Here is a 19127-nt window from a genome sequence, read left to right as displayed (position 1 = left end):
CACTTTTTCTTTCTTTTTGTGTGTGCCTCTTGACAACTCAATTCTTTTACTTTTTGGTGAGTGATCTTCAGTAATTCAAAAGTATTTGCATTCTACCAGAACTTTCTACAATGTTTAGTAAAATTTAATTTTTATAATGCATAGTGAATAATTATTATCAGAAATTATGCAGAATGTGTCACTTAAGTTGACCGTAATGTTAGTGAAGCTAGAAAAAAGTGCAAATATGAGTTTAATGACAAATAAATGTAAGTGAACTTGCAATGAGAGCAACTGAACATCAACCAATAAGATTGCTGAACTGGGAAAGAATTGTGAACTGGAGATTATGAAAAAGAGGTCCCTGAACATAAATAATGGGTGAGAATATTGAGCGTAGTGCAATTATTGTGGAGAAAGGAACCCACACAGCTGAGTCACTAATGTACACTTATGCAGTGACTTTCAACCTGGTGGTAGCCTGTTTTAATCTCGATGAAAGAAGAAATTTTGATCTCAAGGATTTGACCAGCAAGGGGAGGAGAGGTGGTGGCATCTGTTCCTGCTCACCCTACTATGTATCAAAGTATTGGATTAAATTCCAAATTGTTCTGCAATGTGATGGAGTGAGGGTGTGTAACACTGTTGATGATAATCCTTTTGTTGGAGAGGATGTTAAGCTTGACAATCCCATGGCACCACATTTCATCTTCTCCCCTCTGTCATCATAGTCATCATCAACTACAACAACAATACAAATCAGACTATACACACTCAACAGTCACTTATAAGAGATAGCTACACTTATGACACCAAGACATGAAAAGTCCCACAATAGGTACCAAGCAGAAAAAGGCTTGCACAAGACCATGGGCTGCACAAGTATATCATTGACAAAGAAACTCCATGAACAATATACAGAAGTGTCCAGAACTGTTCTGCTTTACATGATTTCAGATAAGGTGGGTTATCAGTTACTGTGTGTGGATGATGGATGCCAAAAATGCTAACTGAAGATAACAAACAAAACTAACAGAGAAGTTTCAATGGATCCACTGTTCAGTCCAGATCACATGGCTAATGACTTTCTTTGTAGAAGGAATTGCCTGAATTTCTTATCCAGCATCTGGTCTTCCTCATTACCCACCTTTAGTATTGATGTTAATGCTGATAAATATAATTTTTGTATCTCTGTTCACATCAACCAAAGTTATAAGAATCAACAAGCTGCATGGAATTGTGGCAGAACTGCCAGAAAATATTAATATCTTTGCTTTTTTGTACTTCGTTTTACTTACTTTGGTTGTTGACTAGTTGGTGTGAGACATTTGTCATGACTGTTACCGTGATTGTTGAAAACTATTTCTTTGTGTTTTGATTTATATTGTGCCAATAAAAATATTACATAGTGAAAGTAAATGGTGTTTTCTGCGTTATAAGTATAACACTCGCCATACTGGTGACCTCCGACGCGCAACATATGTCCGATTCGACAATGTGGCCATTTACTTCGACATCTTCACATCGCTCACCTTCCGCTCCTTTCGGACTACAACATGATACTAATGGTGTCTCTACACTGCCTTTCCATGGTTTCCTACGCACAACGCCACCAACAACTGGGATAAAATTGGAAGATAAGCACAATGCCGTGGAGTTTTCTGCGTCATCAACAATGCCGTTGTGGACTTTATAACGTCGTCAGTGATGTCACCTGTTACGAAATCTTTTTATATGTTCATCTAGAACAAACCAATCATGAGTGCTGTGCCTAAATTTGTGACTCACCGTGCATCGTATGTACAACCTCCTGTGACATGTAGTATGCAACAGTGCCCCAACACTATGAACCTCACAGACTTTTCGAGCCCACAGATCACTTGGAGCTCCCCATATATTGCTGATAAATTGGTTTTGGACACATTCTCTCCCCACCCACTACAAGACTCACTACAAAAACAGACGGGTACAAATTTCAGTGACAACAATTACTGGTTGGACAGTTGTCCTCCACCGGTTGTTTCCGCCGCGCCTACCGCGCGAGCCGTGTTCAAACCAGCTGCCGCGAACGCCGCAAGTGACAGCTTCATAAACACTCCGCCATTCCTGTCTGCTGTGCTATCAAATCTGTTACATCCACAACACAAGAGTGAGAAAATTCCTAAATTACCAAGGTTCACAATGGACAATCCGCATACGTGGTTTATTTTGGCAGAGACTATATTCACCGCCATAAACACTCATTCAGACAGTGCTAAATTTATTGTGCTTATTAATGCCCTAGAGGACCACGCTGACTGGGTACAGGACTTAGTGCTGTCGGCGGCCCCCGAAAATCGTTACGCACTGGCAAAACAACAGATCTGCGAATGTCTAGCTAAGACTACGCAAGAGTCTGTTTTATATATCCTGCAAGATGTACATCTCAAAGACTAGACTCTTTCACAACTGTGGTGACATGTCAGAGCAGTCTTTGATAGCAAAACTATGCCAGATGAAGCTTTACTTTCTTTCTGGGTTGCAAAGTTGCTGCAAGCTATCCAACTGCAGCTCCTATCACACGATCAGGAACCTCTACAAGCGAAATTATTGCTGGCCGATGCCGCATATAATATAATCAACAGAAGAAAGTTATCTACGTCTGCCCCCCTTGATATTACGCCTCCCCCGCGTGGTAGAGGCCGATCTTTCCAAAACAACAGACAGAGTACACTGGCTGAGCTCCGGATTCCACATCGTCCTTCACCATCCCATACCACAGCTTCAAGTGACGTCCTTCACCCGGTAACAACACAGGATCAGCAAGTTTATCCTCTCTGCTGTATCACTCCGTTTACGGTAATACAGCCAGGAATTGCTGCTCACCCTGTGCAATGCTCCCAACACGCATGGCGGGCCGCTATAAACGCACCGGTCCGCACTGTGACATCAAGTCGCCTAACAGATCACAGGCTAGTACTTCCGAATTATTCTCTCGGACGTTTGTATATCCAGGATATAGCTTCTCAGAAATGGTTTTTAGTGGACACTGGTGCCAATGTGAGCATCATTCCACGTTCAATGGTCACTTCTACAATCACGCATTCGCCTCACCGAATCAGAGCAGCCAACAATTCCTCATTAAAGGTTTATGGTGTAACGCAACTTTGCATTTACTTCGATGATACACATAATTATGAATGGACATTTTCGGTAGTAGAAATCGATGACCCAGTTTTAGGATTGGACTTCTTAACTGCTCATAACTTTTCTTTGGGCTTAATTACACCTGCCCTCTGCTCAGTGGATTTTAAACAAACATTTTCCGTGAGATTTTCCCCATCCACGCCAACAGAATGCAGCTCGAATACGTCCTGTCAACAAGACAAATAGAGAGTTTCTATTCTATCTGAGGAAGTCAAAGCTGCCATAGTGAACTTAGTTACGCAACGCCTTGAAATCGACCAACTGTCCGAAGACAATGCAAAGCTACTTCAACATTGTGGTGTCCTGACTGATGAATTTCACGGGTTTAGAGAGGAGATCAAGATTAAAAGTAATAACACGCACGAAACTACATGGGACCTGCATACTGCACCGCTGTTTATACGCAGCCACAGCAGTGCCTGCCATGACCCGGACAGCAAAGACAGCAACCCACCCAGCAACCCCCCACCCTGCGCTTCACCGTCTGCCCTTCATCAAAGCACAGAGGGGACAGCTGTTACAGGCGACACCGCGCATGCGCGCACAACAATTCCTTCGTGCAGTAACACCATGGTCAATGGAACCCCGCCGGCTGTTGCACAGTGCAGTTCCGTAGACAACACTGCAGCTTTCACTGAACTACCGTTCAATGATAACGTATTTCAGGTTAGTTCCCTTTCATACTTACCGTGCACCCACGGTAACATCGCTCCTTCCTGCGTCCCTCTACGTATTTCGGCCACACCTATTCACAAAATCAAGGCCATTACTATGGGCGTCTGTCACAGGCTTAACACAACTGAGGGACCACCTGTCCGTTCTCGCCCCCGACGCCTCAATGCAAAAAAACTTACCGCTGCCAAAGAATGTATTAATGAACTTTTACACTTGGGTATAGTCTGCCCCTCGGACAGTGCGTGGTCTTCCCCAATACATGTCGTTTCCAAAAAGGACAATTCCTTTCGACTCTATGGAGACTATAGGTGTTTCAATGCCAGAACAATACTTGATAACTACCCTGTCCCACACCTCCATGATTTTTCACAATCCATGTTCGGTGCCAATTTTTTCTCTGTGTTAGACTGCAAAAAGGCATACCATCAGATTCCGACGCACTCAGAAGATATCCCCAAAACCGCTATCATCACCCCATTTGGACTATATGAATATTTGTTTATGCCTTATGGATTGAAGAATGCTGCCCAGACCTGGCAAAGATTCATTGACACCATTCTATGTGGCCTTAATTTTTGCTATGCCTACCTAGACGACATTATTATTTTCTCCACAACTGCCGAGGAACACAAACAACACCTCCAACAGGTTTTTGGTAGATTGGCACGGCATGGAGTTGAGATTAATCATGACAAATCCCAAATGGAGAAGCCAGAGGTTATTTTCCTGGGACATTTGGTCAATAATGAGGGCATTTGTCCCACCTCAGCTACAGTACAACAAATACTTGACCTTCCCCTCCCTCAAACCTATAAAGAATTACGTAGATACCTCCGAATGGTAAATTTTTTTAGACTCCACGTTCCACATGCGGCATCTCTTCAAGCCCCTCTCATTGAGGCCTTAAAGGGAAAGAATACCACAGGTGACAGACACATAGAATGGGATCAGACCATGCAGCGAGCCTTCGACTCTCTTATGTACGCCTTGGTGAACGCTACTACCCTGTCTCACCCTCACCCTGACGCCTCCCTGACAGTAACCACAGACGCTAGCGATAATGCCATTGGCGCAGTTTTGCAACAGACCCTACCAACAGGTACTACACCCCTGCGTTTCTTTTCAAAAAAGCTCACCAAAATGCAAGGAAAGTGGTCCGCATTTGATCGTGAACTTTACGCCATTTATGAGGCCGTAAAGTACTTTCGTACAGATATTGAAGCCCGACTTGTGACAGTTTACACAGATCACAAGCCCCTTGTCGAGGCTCTCCGCAAACCAGCATTAGATGTACTACCCAGAAGGTTTTGCCATATGGATTTGATATTACAGACTTTCAATATATCAGGGTTAATGACAATGTTGCAGCAGACTACCTGTCATGCCTGTCCTCCCTGAAGACAGCCATTGATCCTCATGGCTTACACAAGCTCCAGCTATCTGACCCAGAGATACAGCACCTTCTCTCTGACTCTGATACTTCCTTACAAATTGCTCTACTTCCATTCCCTAATGATGATTGCTCTTTGCATTGTGACATTAAAACAGGTCATCCTCGTCCTATAGTACCTAAAGCTCTTAGGAAAGACGTTTTCGACACAATCCACAGTCTCGCTCACCCGAGCATTTGCGCGACTACGCGCCTCATTACAGAGATTCACGTTTGGCCTAATGTAAAAAGAGATTGTAATTGGTGGGCGAGAGCATGCATACCTTGACAGAGAGCCAAAATACACAAACATACTAAGCCCCCATTAGGCAAATTTACTGTGCCCTCAGGTAGATTCCGTCATGTCCATTTGGACATCGTCGGTCCGTTACCGATATCTAACAACTTCCATTACTTACTGGCCATCATAGATCGTACCACACGTTGGGCCGAGGCTATCCCCATCGAGGACATTATGGCCGACACTGTAGCTAATGCTTTTGTCCACCATTGGCTTTCTTGTTTTGGTTGCCCTACTTCACTTACCACAGGCCAGGGGAGACACTTTGAATCTAATCTGTTTAATCGCCTCTGTCAACTGTGTGGTATCAACAAATTCAGAACTACAGCCTATCACCCGCAATCTAACGGCCTAATAGAATGATGGCACTGTACCCTGAAGGTCGCTCTCATGTGTCATTCTTCCTCTTGGACTGAGGCACTCCCCTGGGTCCTTTTAGGATTGAGGACGGTTTTCAAAGAAGACCTTAAAGCGTCAGTTGCTGAGATGGTACACACAGAAAACCTCACACTTCCGCCGGATTTTCTTGATGATCCTCCTGTACTGCCCGAGGGTCAACTTCCCGAGTTGGTACGACAGGTTCGACAGCATATCACCAAGTTACGTTTTCCGCAACCTTGATCGCATGCTACCCCTCCGGTTTTCATTCACCCACACCTCAGTTCTTGTAACTATGTGATGCTTAGAGAAGACGCCGTGCGTCCACCCCTTGCTCCACCCTACACTGGCCCATAACGGGTTCTGTCACGCTCTGAAAATACTTATAGGATCCTCTTTAAGAACAAACCATCTGTCGTCTCCATTGAGCACTTGAAACCAGCATGGATCCATAACGACACTGACATACATGATAATGGATTTGTTTTGCAGGAAACTTCAGAGGCCTGTCCTCTCCCTTCTCCACAAGCTAATCAAACACTCTCTGCAAGTCAAGGCCCCCCTCTTCTATACTTCACACCTGCGAGTGCCAGCAGTAATGAACTAGTGTTTCAAGTGAACTTGAGTCACTATGATGTGCACTCTATAAAAATACAACTTGTGGACACTTTTCTTTTTTTATTTGAAATTCAAAACAATTCTGTGCCATCTGACCAGAAAGACATTAAGCTATTACAGTGCTTCAATGTGGCTCCTGGTACTTCACAAAATGACATTTCAGCCTATGTAGACTCCAATCAATAATATTTTATTTATAAGAGAAAGCCCCCCCCCCCCCTTCTCCTTCATCTTCCCCGAATCCTCCTACCCCTATTGCTATCACCCGTGCTGGCCGCACAGTACGGCCACCTCTCAGACTTCAAGATTACGTCATGCCTTAAATGTTTACCTTCCCTGTATCACTTACTCCTCATCACTCCTCCTATGTGCTCCGTGCTCCTGGTGGGGGGGGGGGGGGGGGGGGGGGTCGCTCTGTGGCAGAACTGCCAGCTGCCAGAAAATATTAATATCTTTGCTTTTTTGTACTTCGTTTTACTTACTTTGGTTGTTGACTAGTTGGTGTGAGACATTCGTCATGACTGTTACCGTGATTGTTGAAAACTATTTCTTTGTGTTTTGATTTATCTTGTGCAAATAAAAATATTACATAGTGAAAGTAAATGGTGTTTTCTGTGTTATAAGTATAACACTCGCCATAGAATCTTAAAGTAATCAGCATGGGACAGTATCCAGCTTATCAATACGTTCTGAGGTTAACCAGCTAAAACTCAAACATACTGATTCAACAGAAGTAGTATTACTAAGAAAAAACAGGTCACATTACACATACACATACATGTGAAGAATCTTTTACCATTTTTAAACTTATTTTTCCATACATGCCTAAATTGTCATAGCAACCAAACTATTATGTTTAAATCACTATTAATCTCAGAATAACTTACGGGTACTTCTCTTAGCGGCTGCTAACTTTTGTTCCATCCAAGTGTCTACTTTCTTTTGTTGTTCTAAGGGATCCTTTGAATGCCTCACGACTGATAAAGAGTTCTGCAACTCCTTTTTAATTTTTTCTTGTTTTTTAGCTGCTTCCTTTTTTTGTAACCATGCAATCCAAGTTTCTTTGCATCGTTTCTCTTTCTTTATTTGGTCCTCTTCCCTGCTCTTCTTCTCCTTTTCTCTTTGTTCTTTTGCTAACTGTCTCTTTTCAGTTTCAAGTTTGTGTTTTTTTCTGTACCATTCCCGCCATGCTTTGTTACCATCAGTGTCATGTTCATCCATATACAGGAAAGTAAAGAAAATATTGTTCACTTTACTTTTTCTTTTAATTGTAAAAATGTTCTGCATTAAACAGAAATCATGAAGCTCTGCTCTTTAAGAAGAAATGTGAAGTTCTTCTCTTTAAGCAAAAACACACTGTTGACCAACTAAAAAAAAGGAAACAAAAGAAATCCATTATAGAAAGAATAAGTTAACAGTCAACAAACTTTAATTGGTACTGTGTTTTTGCACGTACTAAAATTACATATGATATTTATTTTACTCCACATTTTGAAAAAGTATTAATCCTACCCTTTACACATTTTGATATAACTGTTGTAAGAAAGGCAATTGAGTATCATAAAATGCACAAAGCTGTTACAAACGGGGAAAGTAATCTAGCAAAACCAAGAGAGATATGTCACTTCATAGCAGGCAGTACTTGGTGTAAGTAATATAGTTAAGCTAACTTGAAAAAAAATATCAGTTTAATGTTGTAGTCATATATTATTCAGGAGTGGATAGATTCTTCTTCTACATAGTGTAAATTACAGTTAACACAAAATACTCAGACTTGCTGTTTGTGACTTCCTTTTTGCTCAACATAACTGCTGCTGTTTTTATTCTGTGTTCAGGCAGATAAACTGGTGTAATTCAGAAGTGGCAAACATGAAGTGGTTGTTGTATAGAGGTCGGGTAATAAAATATCTCACAAAATTTCATAGTTTACATGAAAACTACTAAAAATTTTATCCATTCCATTTCAATATAATTATATGGGTGAATTGTGTTAGATGTAATGCCATATTGAAACTTCATAACAGATTAAAACTGTGTGCTGGACTGAGACTCAAACTCAAGATCTTTGCCTTTTGTAGGCAAGTACTCTACTGACAGCTGCCCCAGCATTACTCATGACCCATCCTTACAGCTTTACTTCTGCTAGTATCTCATCTCCTACCTTCCAGAGCTCACAGAAGTTCTCCTGTGAAACTTGTAGGACCAGCACTCATGGGAAAAAGGATATTACAGAGATATAGCTTAAGCATACCCTGGGAGTTGTTTCTAGAACGAAATTTTTACTCTGCAGTGGAGTGTGTGCCCATATGAAACTTGCTGGCAGATTAAAACTTTGTGCTGGATTGGTACTCAGACTCGGAACCTTTGCCTTTCAGTGGCAAGTACTTAACTGACTGAGTCATACATGTAGTTTCATATCAACACACATTCAGCCACAGAGTAAAAATTTCATTCTGAGAACATCCTATGGCTAAGCCACTTCCCTGCAAAATCTTTTCTTCCTGGAGTGCTAGTCCTGTAAGTTTCATGGGAGAACTTCTATGTGATTTGGAAGGTACGATATGTGGTAATGTCAGAAGAAAAGATTCACAGATGGGCCATGAGCCATGTTTGGGTAGCTCAGTCAGTAGAGCACTTCCACATGAAAGGAAAGGTCTTGAGTTTGAGTCTCAGTCCACCACATACTTTTAATCTCCCAGAAAGTTTCAGATCAGTGCACACATTGCTAAAGAGTGAAAAATTAATTCTGTAACACCCTGTTATTTCATTAACATTTCAAGACAGAGAAACAAGGTGTTTGGCAAATGCTGTAATTTTGTTGTGTGGTTAATACTATTAACTACTGAAGCAAACATTGTTTTTCGAATGGGACTGTAATTTTTTAATGGTATTTGACACCTCTTCTAAAGGCAAGTACACTGATATGAAACTTGTTAATTCTGACAATGACATTTTTTTGTACAAGTATCTTAGAAATATGCTACATTGAGAGACCCAAAGGGTGGTATCTTCCATGGCAGCATAACCACTGCTTAGCAGTCCTTTCATACCAGGCTCTGTAGTTGTATCAAAACCTTTTGACTGCTTAATTAGCAGAAAATATGTTGTGTACTGCTGGGCCTACTATCATATGACAGCTCATGTCTGCTTCAGCATTTCTTGCATGCAGTCATGTACACCACTGAGGAAAAATTTTGTATAATACTTGGATAAGATGAATGTTAAAGGCATACTGTCAGAACAGTACGATTGTATGGGGATACCTACCCTAATTATCAGTATTCAATGCACTGGGCAACTGCATGTATTTCAGAACACTAGTGTGAACTGCAAGTTTGAATACCAGAGGAAAAGTAAGATTAGTTGGTTGGTTTAAAAAGGGGGGAAAGGGACCAAACTGCAAGGTCATCAGTCAAAAAGTAAGAGTACTGTAACTGATAGAGCACACAATAAAGCTGTTATGGCTAAAGCACTTATGAACCCACAAGGTGGCATGGGATGTATGTAGGATCTGTCAGAAGAGTGACATTCACATCATGCATTGACATATGTTTCGATCTGGAATGTTGTACAGAATTTTTTCAGTATCCTCTGTCATACTTGAAAGATGATGCTATCTTTTTCAAACATGTGCTCTTTACCAGTGAAGTAATGTTTACCAATCACAGTAATAAAAACTTAATAATAGCAAATTGTGTATCAGAAAATCCTGCTGGCTTCATCAGGCACAGCAGCAACAGCTGTGGAGCCACAATTATGCCAGACAATTGGTGCCAACAAATTGCTGCAGCATGCACCACTATGTCATCTATTGATGTCCTCTTGTCTGTTCATCTGTTCCTCAAACAGCAGCTGCAAATTATGGGAAACGGTTTGAACAGCTATTGAAGTAAAGCATTAAATTATGGTCTGTTGAGATAAGTATTTATTTCTTCGGTGATGGATAGTCACCAAATCATTGTAATATGTTTAGTTCATTAACCCGTGTATTCCATTTAATTACAATTTCAGACAGTATTTGTAGCCACACTTATCTGACACAACCAATACGCCATGAAACTATCTCAGTCCTTTATGAAACTTTTAGCCACTTTGGACATGACAGATGAGATAATATACATTTTATCCATGGACCAGATGCTTTTTTGTGGAGAACAGACAGACAAAATGTCACTTTCATTCATTCCAAGCATGCTGCAGAAAGCCACAATGCAAGTTTAAATAGTGAACTACATGAGGAAAATGCATGTTTTTCTACAAACACTATTCTCTTAAACATGAAGGCATCCACCTATTTAAAGTAGCTTTCCTACTCACCCTCTCACTGACTAACAGTTAGTATATTGGTATGCATAAAAAAAAATTGTAGTTGACCCCTATCTCTGCCGAGAAAAATTAGACTTTTATCTTGGTAGCATTGGCTAATCTTCTTGTAACATATAATAACGGGGCCTGGGATGGTAATTTGACTTAGCATTGTTTATACCACAATAATGGATTCTGGCTGTGTTACCTCTCAATTTTGGCACATTTCTCAAAAACTTTTATGAAAAGTTTAAACCCCAACATCAACAAGAATTATAACAATGTACTCACCTTTTCAAGAGTTTCTAATCCTGTCACAAAAGTGCAACATTCCATTAAACATATTTTGGGTAATATCACAGTATTAACCATGTAACAAAATTGGGCCCAATTCTGAGTACTATTATATGCTTGAAACCTTAATTCAGTATCTTGAACAGTCACAAAATAAAATAGGCATATCTTGTGTGACACTCCATATGATGCACTAATTTTGAAAGTTTTCAACAATCAAACACCACAGAAATTATCCCAAAACAATGGGACAGACAAGAAGAACACATTTCTACATCTACTTTTACATCTACATCCATACTCTACATATCACTTTGAAGTACATGGCAGAATGTACACCCCATTGTACCAGTTATTATGGTTTCTTCCCATTACATTCCTGTATGGAGCATGGGAAGAATGACTGACTGAATGCCTGTGTGCATGCAATAATTATTCTAATCTTATCCTCTGGATACCTATGTGAGAAATACATAGGGGATTGTAATATATTCCTCCAGTCATCAGTTAAAGCCAAATCTTGAAACTTTGGTAGTATACTTTCTCAGGATAGTTTACATCTCTCTTCATGAGTCTTCCAGTTCAGTTCCTTCAGTATCTCTGTGCCACTCTCCCATGGGTCAAACAAATATGTGACCACTCATACCGCCCTTCTCTGAATACGTTCAGTATTCCCTGTTGGTCTTGTTTGGTACGGGTCCTACAAACCTGAGCAACATTCTAGAATCAGTCACATGAGTGATTTGTAAGCAATCTCCTTTGTAGATTGATTGCACTTCCCCAGTATTCTACCAATAAACCAAAATCACCACCTGCTTTACACACAACTGAGCCTTTGTGATCATTCTATTTCATTTCCCTACAATGTGTGTAACCCTCGAGTATTTGTATGAGTTGGCAGGTTCCAGCTGTGAATCACTGATGTTATAGTCATAGAATTTTCTGAAGTGCACCATTTTATATTTATGAACATTTAAAGTAAGTTGCCAATCTTTGCACCACTTTGTAATCTTATCAAGATCTGACTGAATATTTATGCAGCTCCTTTCAGACATTACTTCATTATAGATAACTTCATAATCTGCAAAAATTCTGGTGCTGCTATTGTCAACAAAGTCATTAATATACAACACGAACAGCATGGGTCCCAACACACTTCCCTGGGGGACACCTGAAGTTACTTCTATACCTGACAAAGACCCTCCATCCAAGGTAACATGCTGTGTCCTCTTACAAAAAAGCCCTTAATCCAATCATAAATTTCACTTTATATCCCACTATGATCAAAGTTTTGACAATAAGTGTACATATGGTAACGAGTCAAATACTTTTCAGAAATCAAAAAATAATGGATCTACCTGACTGCCTTGATCCAAAGTTTGTTGTGAGAAAAGTATGAGTTGGACTTCATGTGATAGATGTTTTCGGAATCCATTCTGGTTGGCATTGAGGAGGTCATTCTGTTCAAGATACCCTGTTATGTTTGAGCTCAGAATATGTTCTAAGATTCTACAAAAAATTGATATCAAAGATATTGGACGGTAGTTTTGTGAATCATTTGTGCTACCCTTCATGTAGACGGTTGTGACCTATGCATTTTTTCCATGTACTGGGGATGGTTTTATGTTTGAGGGATTTTCAATAGATTATAGCTAAAAGAGGGGGTATCTCAGCCACAAATTCAGCATGGAATCTGACAGGGATTCCATCGAGCCCTGAAACTTTGTTCAGTTTTATTGATTTCAGTTGTTTTTCAACACCACTGACACTAATACTTATTTCACACATATTTTCAGTGGTACAAGGATTACACTGGGGCAGTTTTCCTGGGTTTTCATTCATAAAGAAATGTTTGAAAATAGAGTTAAGCATTTCAGCTTTTGCTTTGATACCCTCAGTTTCAGTTCCCATCTCATTCATTAGGGACTGGACACTAACTTTGGTACTGGTACCACTAACAGCCTTTACATACAATCAGAATTTCTTTAGGTTTTGTGAAATATCATTTGACAACATTCTGCTACAGTAGTCATTGAAGACATCACACATTGCTCTCTTGACAGTCAAATGAGTTCTGTTCAGCATCTCTGTCTGTAACCTTACACTTTGTTTTACACCTATTTTGCAGTAATCTCTGTTTCTTTACAGTGATTGCATACCATGGAGGTTGTCTCCTATTATGAACTGTTCTACTGGATACATACCTATCCAGTGCATGGTCAACTACTCCTTTAACCTCTACATGTTCCTGTCCTGTGCTTAAAATTTCAAGTTTCTCATTGAGGTGTGACACAACAGATTTTTTTATCTAGTTTACTGAACATGTGTATCTTTCTGCCTGTTTCAGTTGTCTTAAAGTGTTTCAGGTTTGCTTCTGTTGTGTGATGGTTTGTTATACTTCACCTCATCCACTAAACACTTAAAGAAGTCGGCACTTGAACACTCCTTTTGTATACAATGAATGTTTCTTACTGAATATTTGGTAACTGTTAAGTATTATTAATGAGGGTCCAGCTAATCCATGCCCTGAATCTGTGTGCCTTCTTCCTCCAACTTGGCTCAGACTTCACCTCCTTACAGGCTGCAGATACTGCTCCTGAAAATTAACTTCTGTCTCATTCATTCCAATTCATAAATAAGAAGTGAGATTCAATTCACCTTCATATATTATCTTTAAAATTATAAATTTTTGCATGACAAATGAGGACAGCTACTGACTTGTATGCTGCCTCTCTGTAATACGTAGGTAGCAGATCTGATATTCAACTCGTTAATTAACAATTACAATACATTTATTATCTTTGACACTTCATGCTCTTAGATTTCATGGCGCTCCCTCTTCCGAACTGCCTGCTCCATAGAAACCCTATCTCCACCTAAGCAGGTAAGGTCATCTGACTGCTACCCACTTTCGTACTGTCACTGGTTTGTTAGCTCTGGTATCAGCACCTACAATTTAAAACTCCTCCCAACAGTCTCGTGCTCACCACTATTGACTACTCTCAGCCACGAACATCTTTTCTCTGACATACGTATTTAAAGACATGATACCTCTCTTTCAAGGAATGGGATGTATCATTATATATCCCTCCACTGAGAGAAAAGATGTCGTGACTATACATTTAACTTTAATTTATATACAAATGTTACATAAACAGATTTGATTGCTTCTTTGGTTTCTCCATTAATACACATTTCATTATACCTTATCACAAAACTCTCTCTCTTTTTTTTTTTTTTTTTTTTTTTTTTTTTTTTTTTTTTTTTGGGAGAAGGTAAATATTATCTAAATTCTAGGATCAATTGTCAGAGCACTCTGAGATTACATTGTGTCCTCAGAAACTGGTAAATTACTTAACTTTAATAATTTTTATTTAATCAGTCTGGAGGACATGCTCTCTCATCCAGATTCTCTACCCTTATGCAAATAATAATACTCATAACATTTCTCAACACTGCCCTCCCAGGGATTAAGTGCTCTTTCCTGTAACTTCGTATGCTTGCTATCGCGACCTACCTCTTCCCATAAAGCAGTTGGAGTCCTCCCTTCATTGGGTCCATCTGAACCTGATATAAGTTCCTTTCTCTGGAGTAACTTACCCATGAACTCCCACAAAGTGCATCACATAGCTTCCTTACTATTACTTTAAGTACCTTAGTACTTCTCTTTTTCTATCCCTAAAACTGTTTTGATTTACAAGAAGGGTTGTACAATCATAGCCCTTTCCTTCTTGTCATTATGATTATTAAACATTTGTGTGTCCACATTTTTTGCGTCATGCCATTGGTTTTTTGACTTTCCTTCCAGATATTTGGTCACTTGGCAATAATTTTTACTTCTCTTTTCTTTTGAAGCTTTTGGTTAAACCTGATATTTTCATGATTCGTATCTTCCTGATTTGGACTATTCTTTGTATTATTCGTGGAATCTAGATTTTCCACAAATGATGACAACTCATTTACAACAGCTGAACTTTGGTACAAAATTTCTTTACGTACATAATAAGGTAGCCATCTCACAAGTACTTTAGATAAATGAACTTCATCCTGTGGGTTGTCTAAATATTTAGATCATATGAAATACCACTCAGTATACTTTTTAAAACTTTCCCACGAACTAGTGTAGTGCTTTGAAATGAGTAATTCTAAAGCTAATTTTTCTTGCATCATTTGTCACCGGTATTTACATCTGAATTCTTCTTGAAAATTCTTCCGAGAAGTAAATTCTTCTGAGTGAGCATTCCACCACTCAGTAGCATCCTCTACTAGATAACTTAATGCTAAATATTTTTTCAAAGACTCCTCCCATTTTTGAGGTAAAGATCTTGAAAAAACCTGGAAGAAGTATGTTGGGTATACATCTCTGCCAGGTTTAAGATTTGGGAACTGTTTGTATAGGTTCCTGCAGTTGAGTAATTGTAGTTCTTCTAATAAAAGAATTTTATCTAAAAATTTCCCTCTACACTGACATTCTGTGATTTCTTGTCTTATTTTAGCCAACTCATCCCACAGTCATTTAAATTCATTATTTGGATGAGTTATTTCATCCTTGGAATGCTGTACACTACTTAAAGTTTGTGCACTCTCTTGAGATTTTTGATCTACTAAGGCCTGTACTTTCTCCTCCAAACCCATAAAGGTATCATATGAAGAAACAGAATCTCCATTCTCACTCCTTTCCTCTAAAAGTTCAGTAGGATTTTGTGCATCTGAGACATGATGCTTTACAAGTTTACATTCCTTTACTGCAAATTCTTACAAACTATCTACATCAGTATGAATTTCGCTAATATGTCCTTGAATTTCATTATGTACAAGGTCGCATTGTTGAAGCATTTCAATTTTGTTTTTAAAAACATTCAACTTATGATCTAGTGTATCTGCCAAACACTCCTCCAAATGCTCAAGTTTCTCATCAAATTGGTCAAATCTGTCATTATTACTATTAAGTATCTCCTCTTTGGATGACTGTATTTTAGAATTAATCTTTTTAAATTGATTTTGTATCTGCTTAGTAAATTCATTGAATTTTTCCAATTTCTTTTCTCCTGGTGTGATCATCTTTCTTGTGATGACAGGCATAAACTAATATTTTACTTCTCATCTCAACATGTTTATCATCTATATTGATATTTTCGATTTTAAAATCAATTGCATTCTACACAAACAACTCTTTAAATTGGTCGCAAGCACAGCTCACTATTAACTTTATACTGCGTGGTGTTGATGGACTGCTGGCTTCTCATGGCTGTGTGCTGTCAACATGCTGCACATGTGGTTTGCAATCTGCAGATGATTGCGTGCTGCTGACAAACTGCGTGTAGGCTGCAATGTGGCGACTACACATGCATTGCAATCTTTTGACAGCTGCTTGTAGACTGTGTACTGTTGTTAGGTGAATACTGGTTCATTTCTCCCCAACAGATTTTTTCATTTTTCACTCAATTTTACTATTTGTTTCTGATTCAGTTTGTCATCTGTACTGTATAGGATGCCTTTTGTTTTATTCCTGTTGCCCTTGGCAATGCATTTTCTCCTTGGCACTTTCTTACAAAATTCTGAGATTTGGCTTTTTCTTTACACATTACCTGTATTTTAGCTGCTAAGGTCGACACGTGAACTGTTTCACACTGGCATGTACTGTGAGGTGGTTTGTTGTACTTCACCTCACGCACCAAACACTTAAATAATCTCCCTCCTGAACACTCCTTTTATATGCAATGTATGTTGCTTTCTGAATATTCAGCCACTGTTACATATTATTAATCAGGGTCCAGCTAGTCTGTGCCCTGTATCCATGTGCCTTCTTCCACCATCTTGACTCAGACTTGGCCTCCTTACAGGCTCTGCAGGTAAAGATGCTGGAAATTAATTTCTCATTCTCATTCACCCTCCACATAAATAAGAGGTGAGATTCAATTCACCTTCTTACATTATCTTTAAAATTCCACACAATGCATGATAGATGAGGACAGCTACCAACATGTATACTGCCTCTCTGTACTACGTACATAACATATCTGATGTTCAACTTGATAATTAACAATGACAATACATTTCTTTGGCATTTCACGCTTTTAGATTTCATGGAGCTCTCTGTTCTGCACCATCTGCTCTGTGGAACTCTGTGGGCTTTCAAAAAAAAAAAAAAAATTAAAGGTGGCCCTCAACTACGTTTCCTCAGACTCAGAGATGAAATACTAAAAGTTTTGGATGGTTTCATTGTCTAGGGGTTGGGTATGTAGTTGCCACATTACGAGCCAAATACTGCTGAGTCTACAGTATACAATATGAATATACACATGAATCGAATGGTCAAAAGTTCCTATCACTCGGCAATTGGGAACTTTGAATGTAACATAGAGATTTATAAATGAAAGATTGCAATTAAATAAAATCTGCAGGTACTATTTCTAATGACTTTAAATGATGAGTATGACAGCAGAAGTACCTTTAAGAATGCCGTTTATTACTGCAAAACACTTACTGGAGTTGATGGTACAGCAATTAAATAAAATGCAAGTTGAATAACTAGGAAACAATAGATTCCTACTTCACGTAATTAGTTATGAGCAACAACATAGCTCGCAAGATATTCACTTCTAAATGCATACTAGGTCTTCACTGCAGAAGCCACGGAACTCTCACAAGTGCACAAGTCAGCACTACGAAATATTTCTATCTCCCGCGACCACGTGCAAACTGTTCTTCACTCTCCAAGTATTTCCTGTGACCGTCCATCGCGCCCTCCTGTCCAGCACACCCCCGTGCCCTCTGCGACCCGATGCTCCTTCCCCACTTCCATACAGTCTCTCCATTGTCTTCGGTAGTCACCTACCATAGTAACAAATGCTACGATTGACTAGAGCACTCCCGTCATGTCCCCAAGCCAACGCACACTCACAAACATATTGAAACACATATGAAACACTGGATTTACATTTAAATAACTTGAAACTAATAAATATTCCTACTGCTGGACCATAAACGTGTTCTAACACATACTATTAAATACATAAACAGATTAAATAAACAAAATTGAAGGAATAGAAACACAGTACATATTTGACCAATTTCTTCATGAATAGTATATATCAGATATAAACAAAGACATAGACAAATAAATATATTTATAAGTGTATCTGCTACCATTTTTTTGTGTAACTGTAGAGTACTTATGGCCTGACGTGATCAATAGTAATAGGCCACTTTGATCTCCAATAAAATAACTCATGTACCATTCAAGTTACTTGCCTGTAATTCATATCAATTTAGGTTTACACTAATAGCTTTCTAAAAGACATGTCAATCGCCAAAACGGATGAACCGTTTGGATTTTGGAAATTCGTTGCTGGCTGTTACTTACAGTCAGATACTAAACTTTAAACTAATAAAGATGTCTGCCATTATGGTTTCACAAAGTCCACCATCTTTGGCACTCATGGCAGACAAATATCCTTTGTCGACACAAAGCACCTTCCTCGACACAGCGTCAACATGAAATTCGCAGACACGCACTGGGGCTACTCCACTTGCTCCGGCTACTGTTCGGCACCACGCGATTGCTAATGAGGCCCGGCTTGCCAAGCGGCCTGTGCGGCCACACCAACCCCGAACTTAGAATATTTTCAGGGTGCCACAACTCACCCATTACCTCACAACTCCTATCTATATCTCAGCAGGCAGGGTTGTCTGATTGCTACCCACATCTGTACGGTCACTGGATCGTTCGCTTTGGTATCAGCAGTTACGGTTTAAACACCTCCCAACAGTGGGTTGCTCACCACTTATTGACTACTCTCTGTCACAAACATCTTTTCTCTGACGTATGTATTTAAGGACGTGATACCTCTAATTCATTGAATGGGATGAATCACTACAGTCCTTTGTGCCTTGGTAATAATTCTTGCCACAATCTCGTCATGGTCACTAATATCAGTTTCAATGTGGAAATCCTCAAAG

At 39.4% G+C, this 19127-nt stretch overlaps 1 protein-coding gene across 3 annotated transcripts in view; it reads right to left on the bottom strand.

The window, feature by feature from the left end:
- LOC124790128 (golgin subfamily A member 6-like protein 22) overlaps nt 1-19127 on the bottom strand; it is an 88428-nt gene that overhangs the window by 53869 nt on the left and 15432 nt on the right. For all 3 annotated transcript variants that reach the window (XM_047257702.1, XM_047257701.1, XM_047257703.1), the window contains one exon: nt 7454-7933. In XM_047257702.1, the coding sequence (XP_047113658.1) occupies nt 7454-7853 (400 nt within the window). In that variant the 5' untranslated portion in view covers nt 7854-7933. The remainder of the gene's footprint in view (nt 1-7453; nt 7934-19127) is intronic.

This window comes from Schistocerca piceifrons, chromosome 3 (genome assembly GCF_021461385.2).
Source record: "Schistocerca piceifrons isolate TAMUIC-IGC-003096 chromosome 3, iqSchPice1.1, whole genome shotgun sequence".
NCBI classification, from domain to species: Eukaryota; Metazoa; Arthropoda; class Insecta; order Orthoptera; family Acrididae; genus Schistocerca; species Schistocerca piceifrons.
This window is presented reverse-complemented; position numbering and strand designations above follow the sequence as displayed.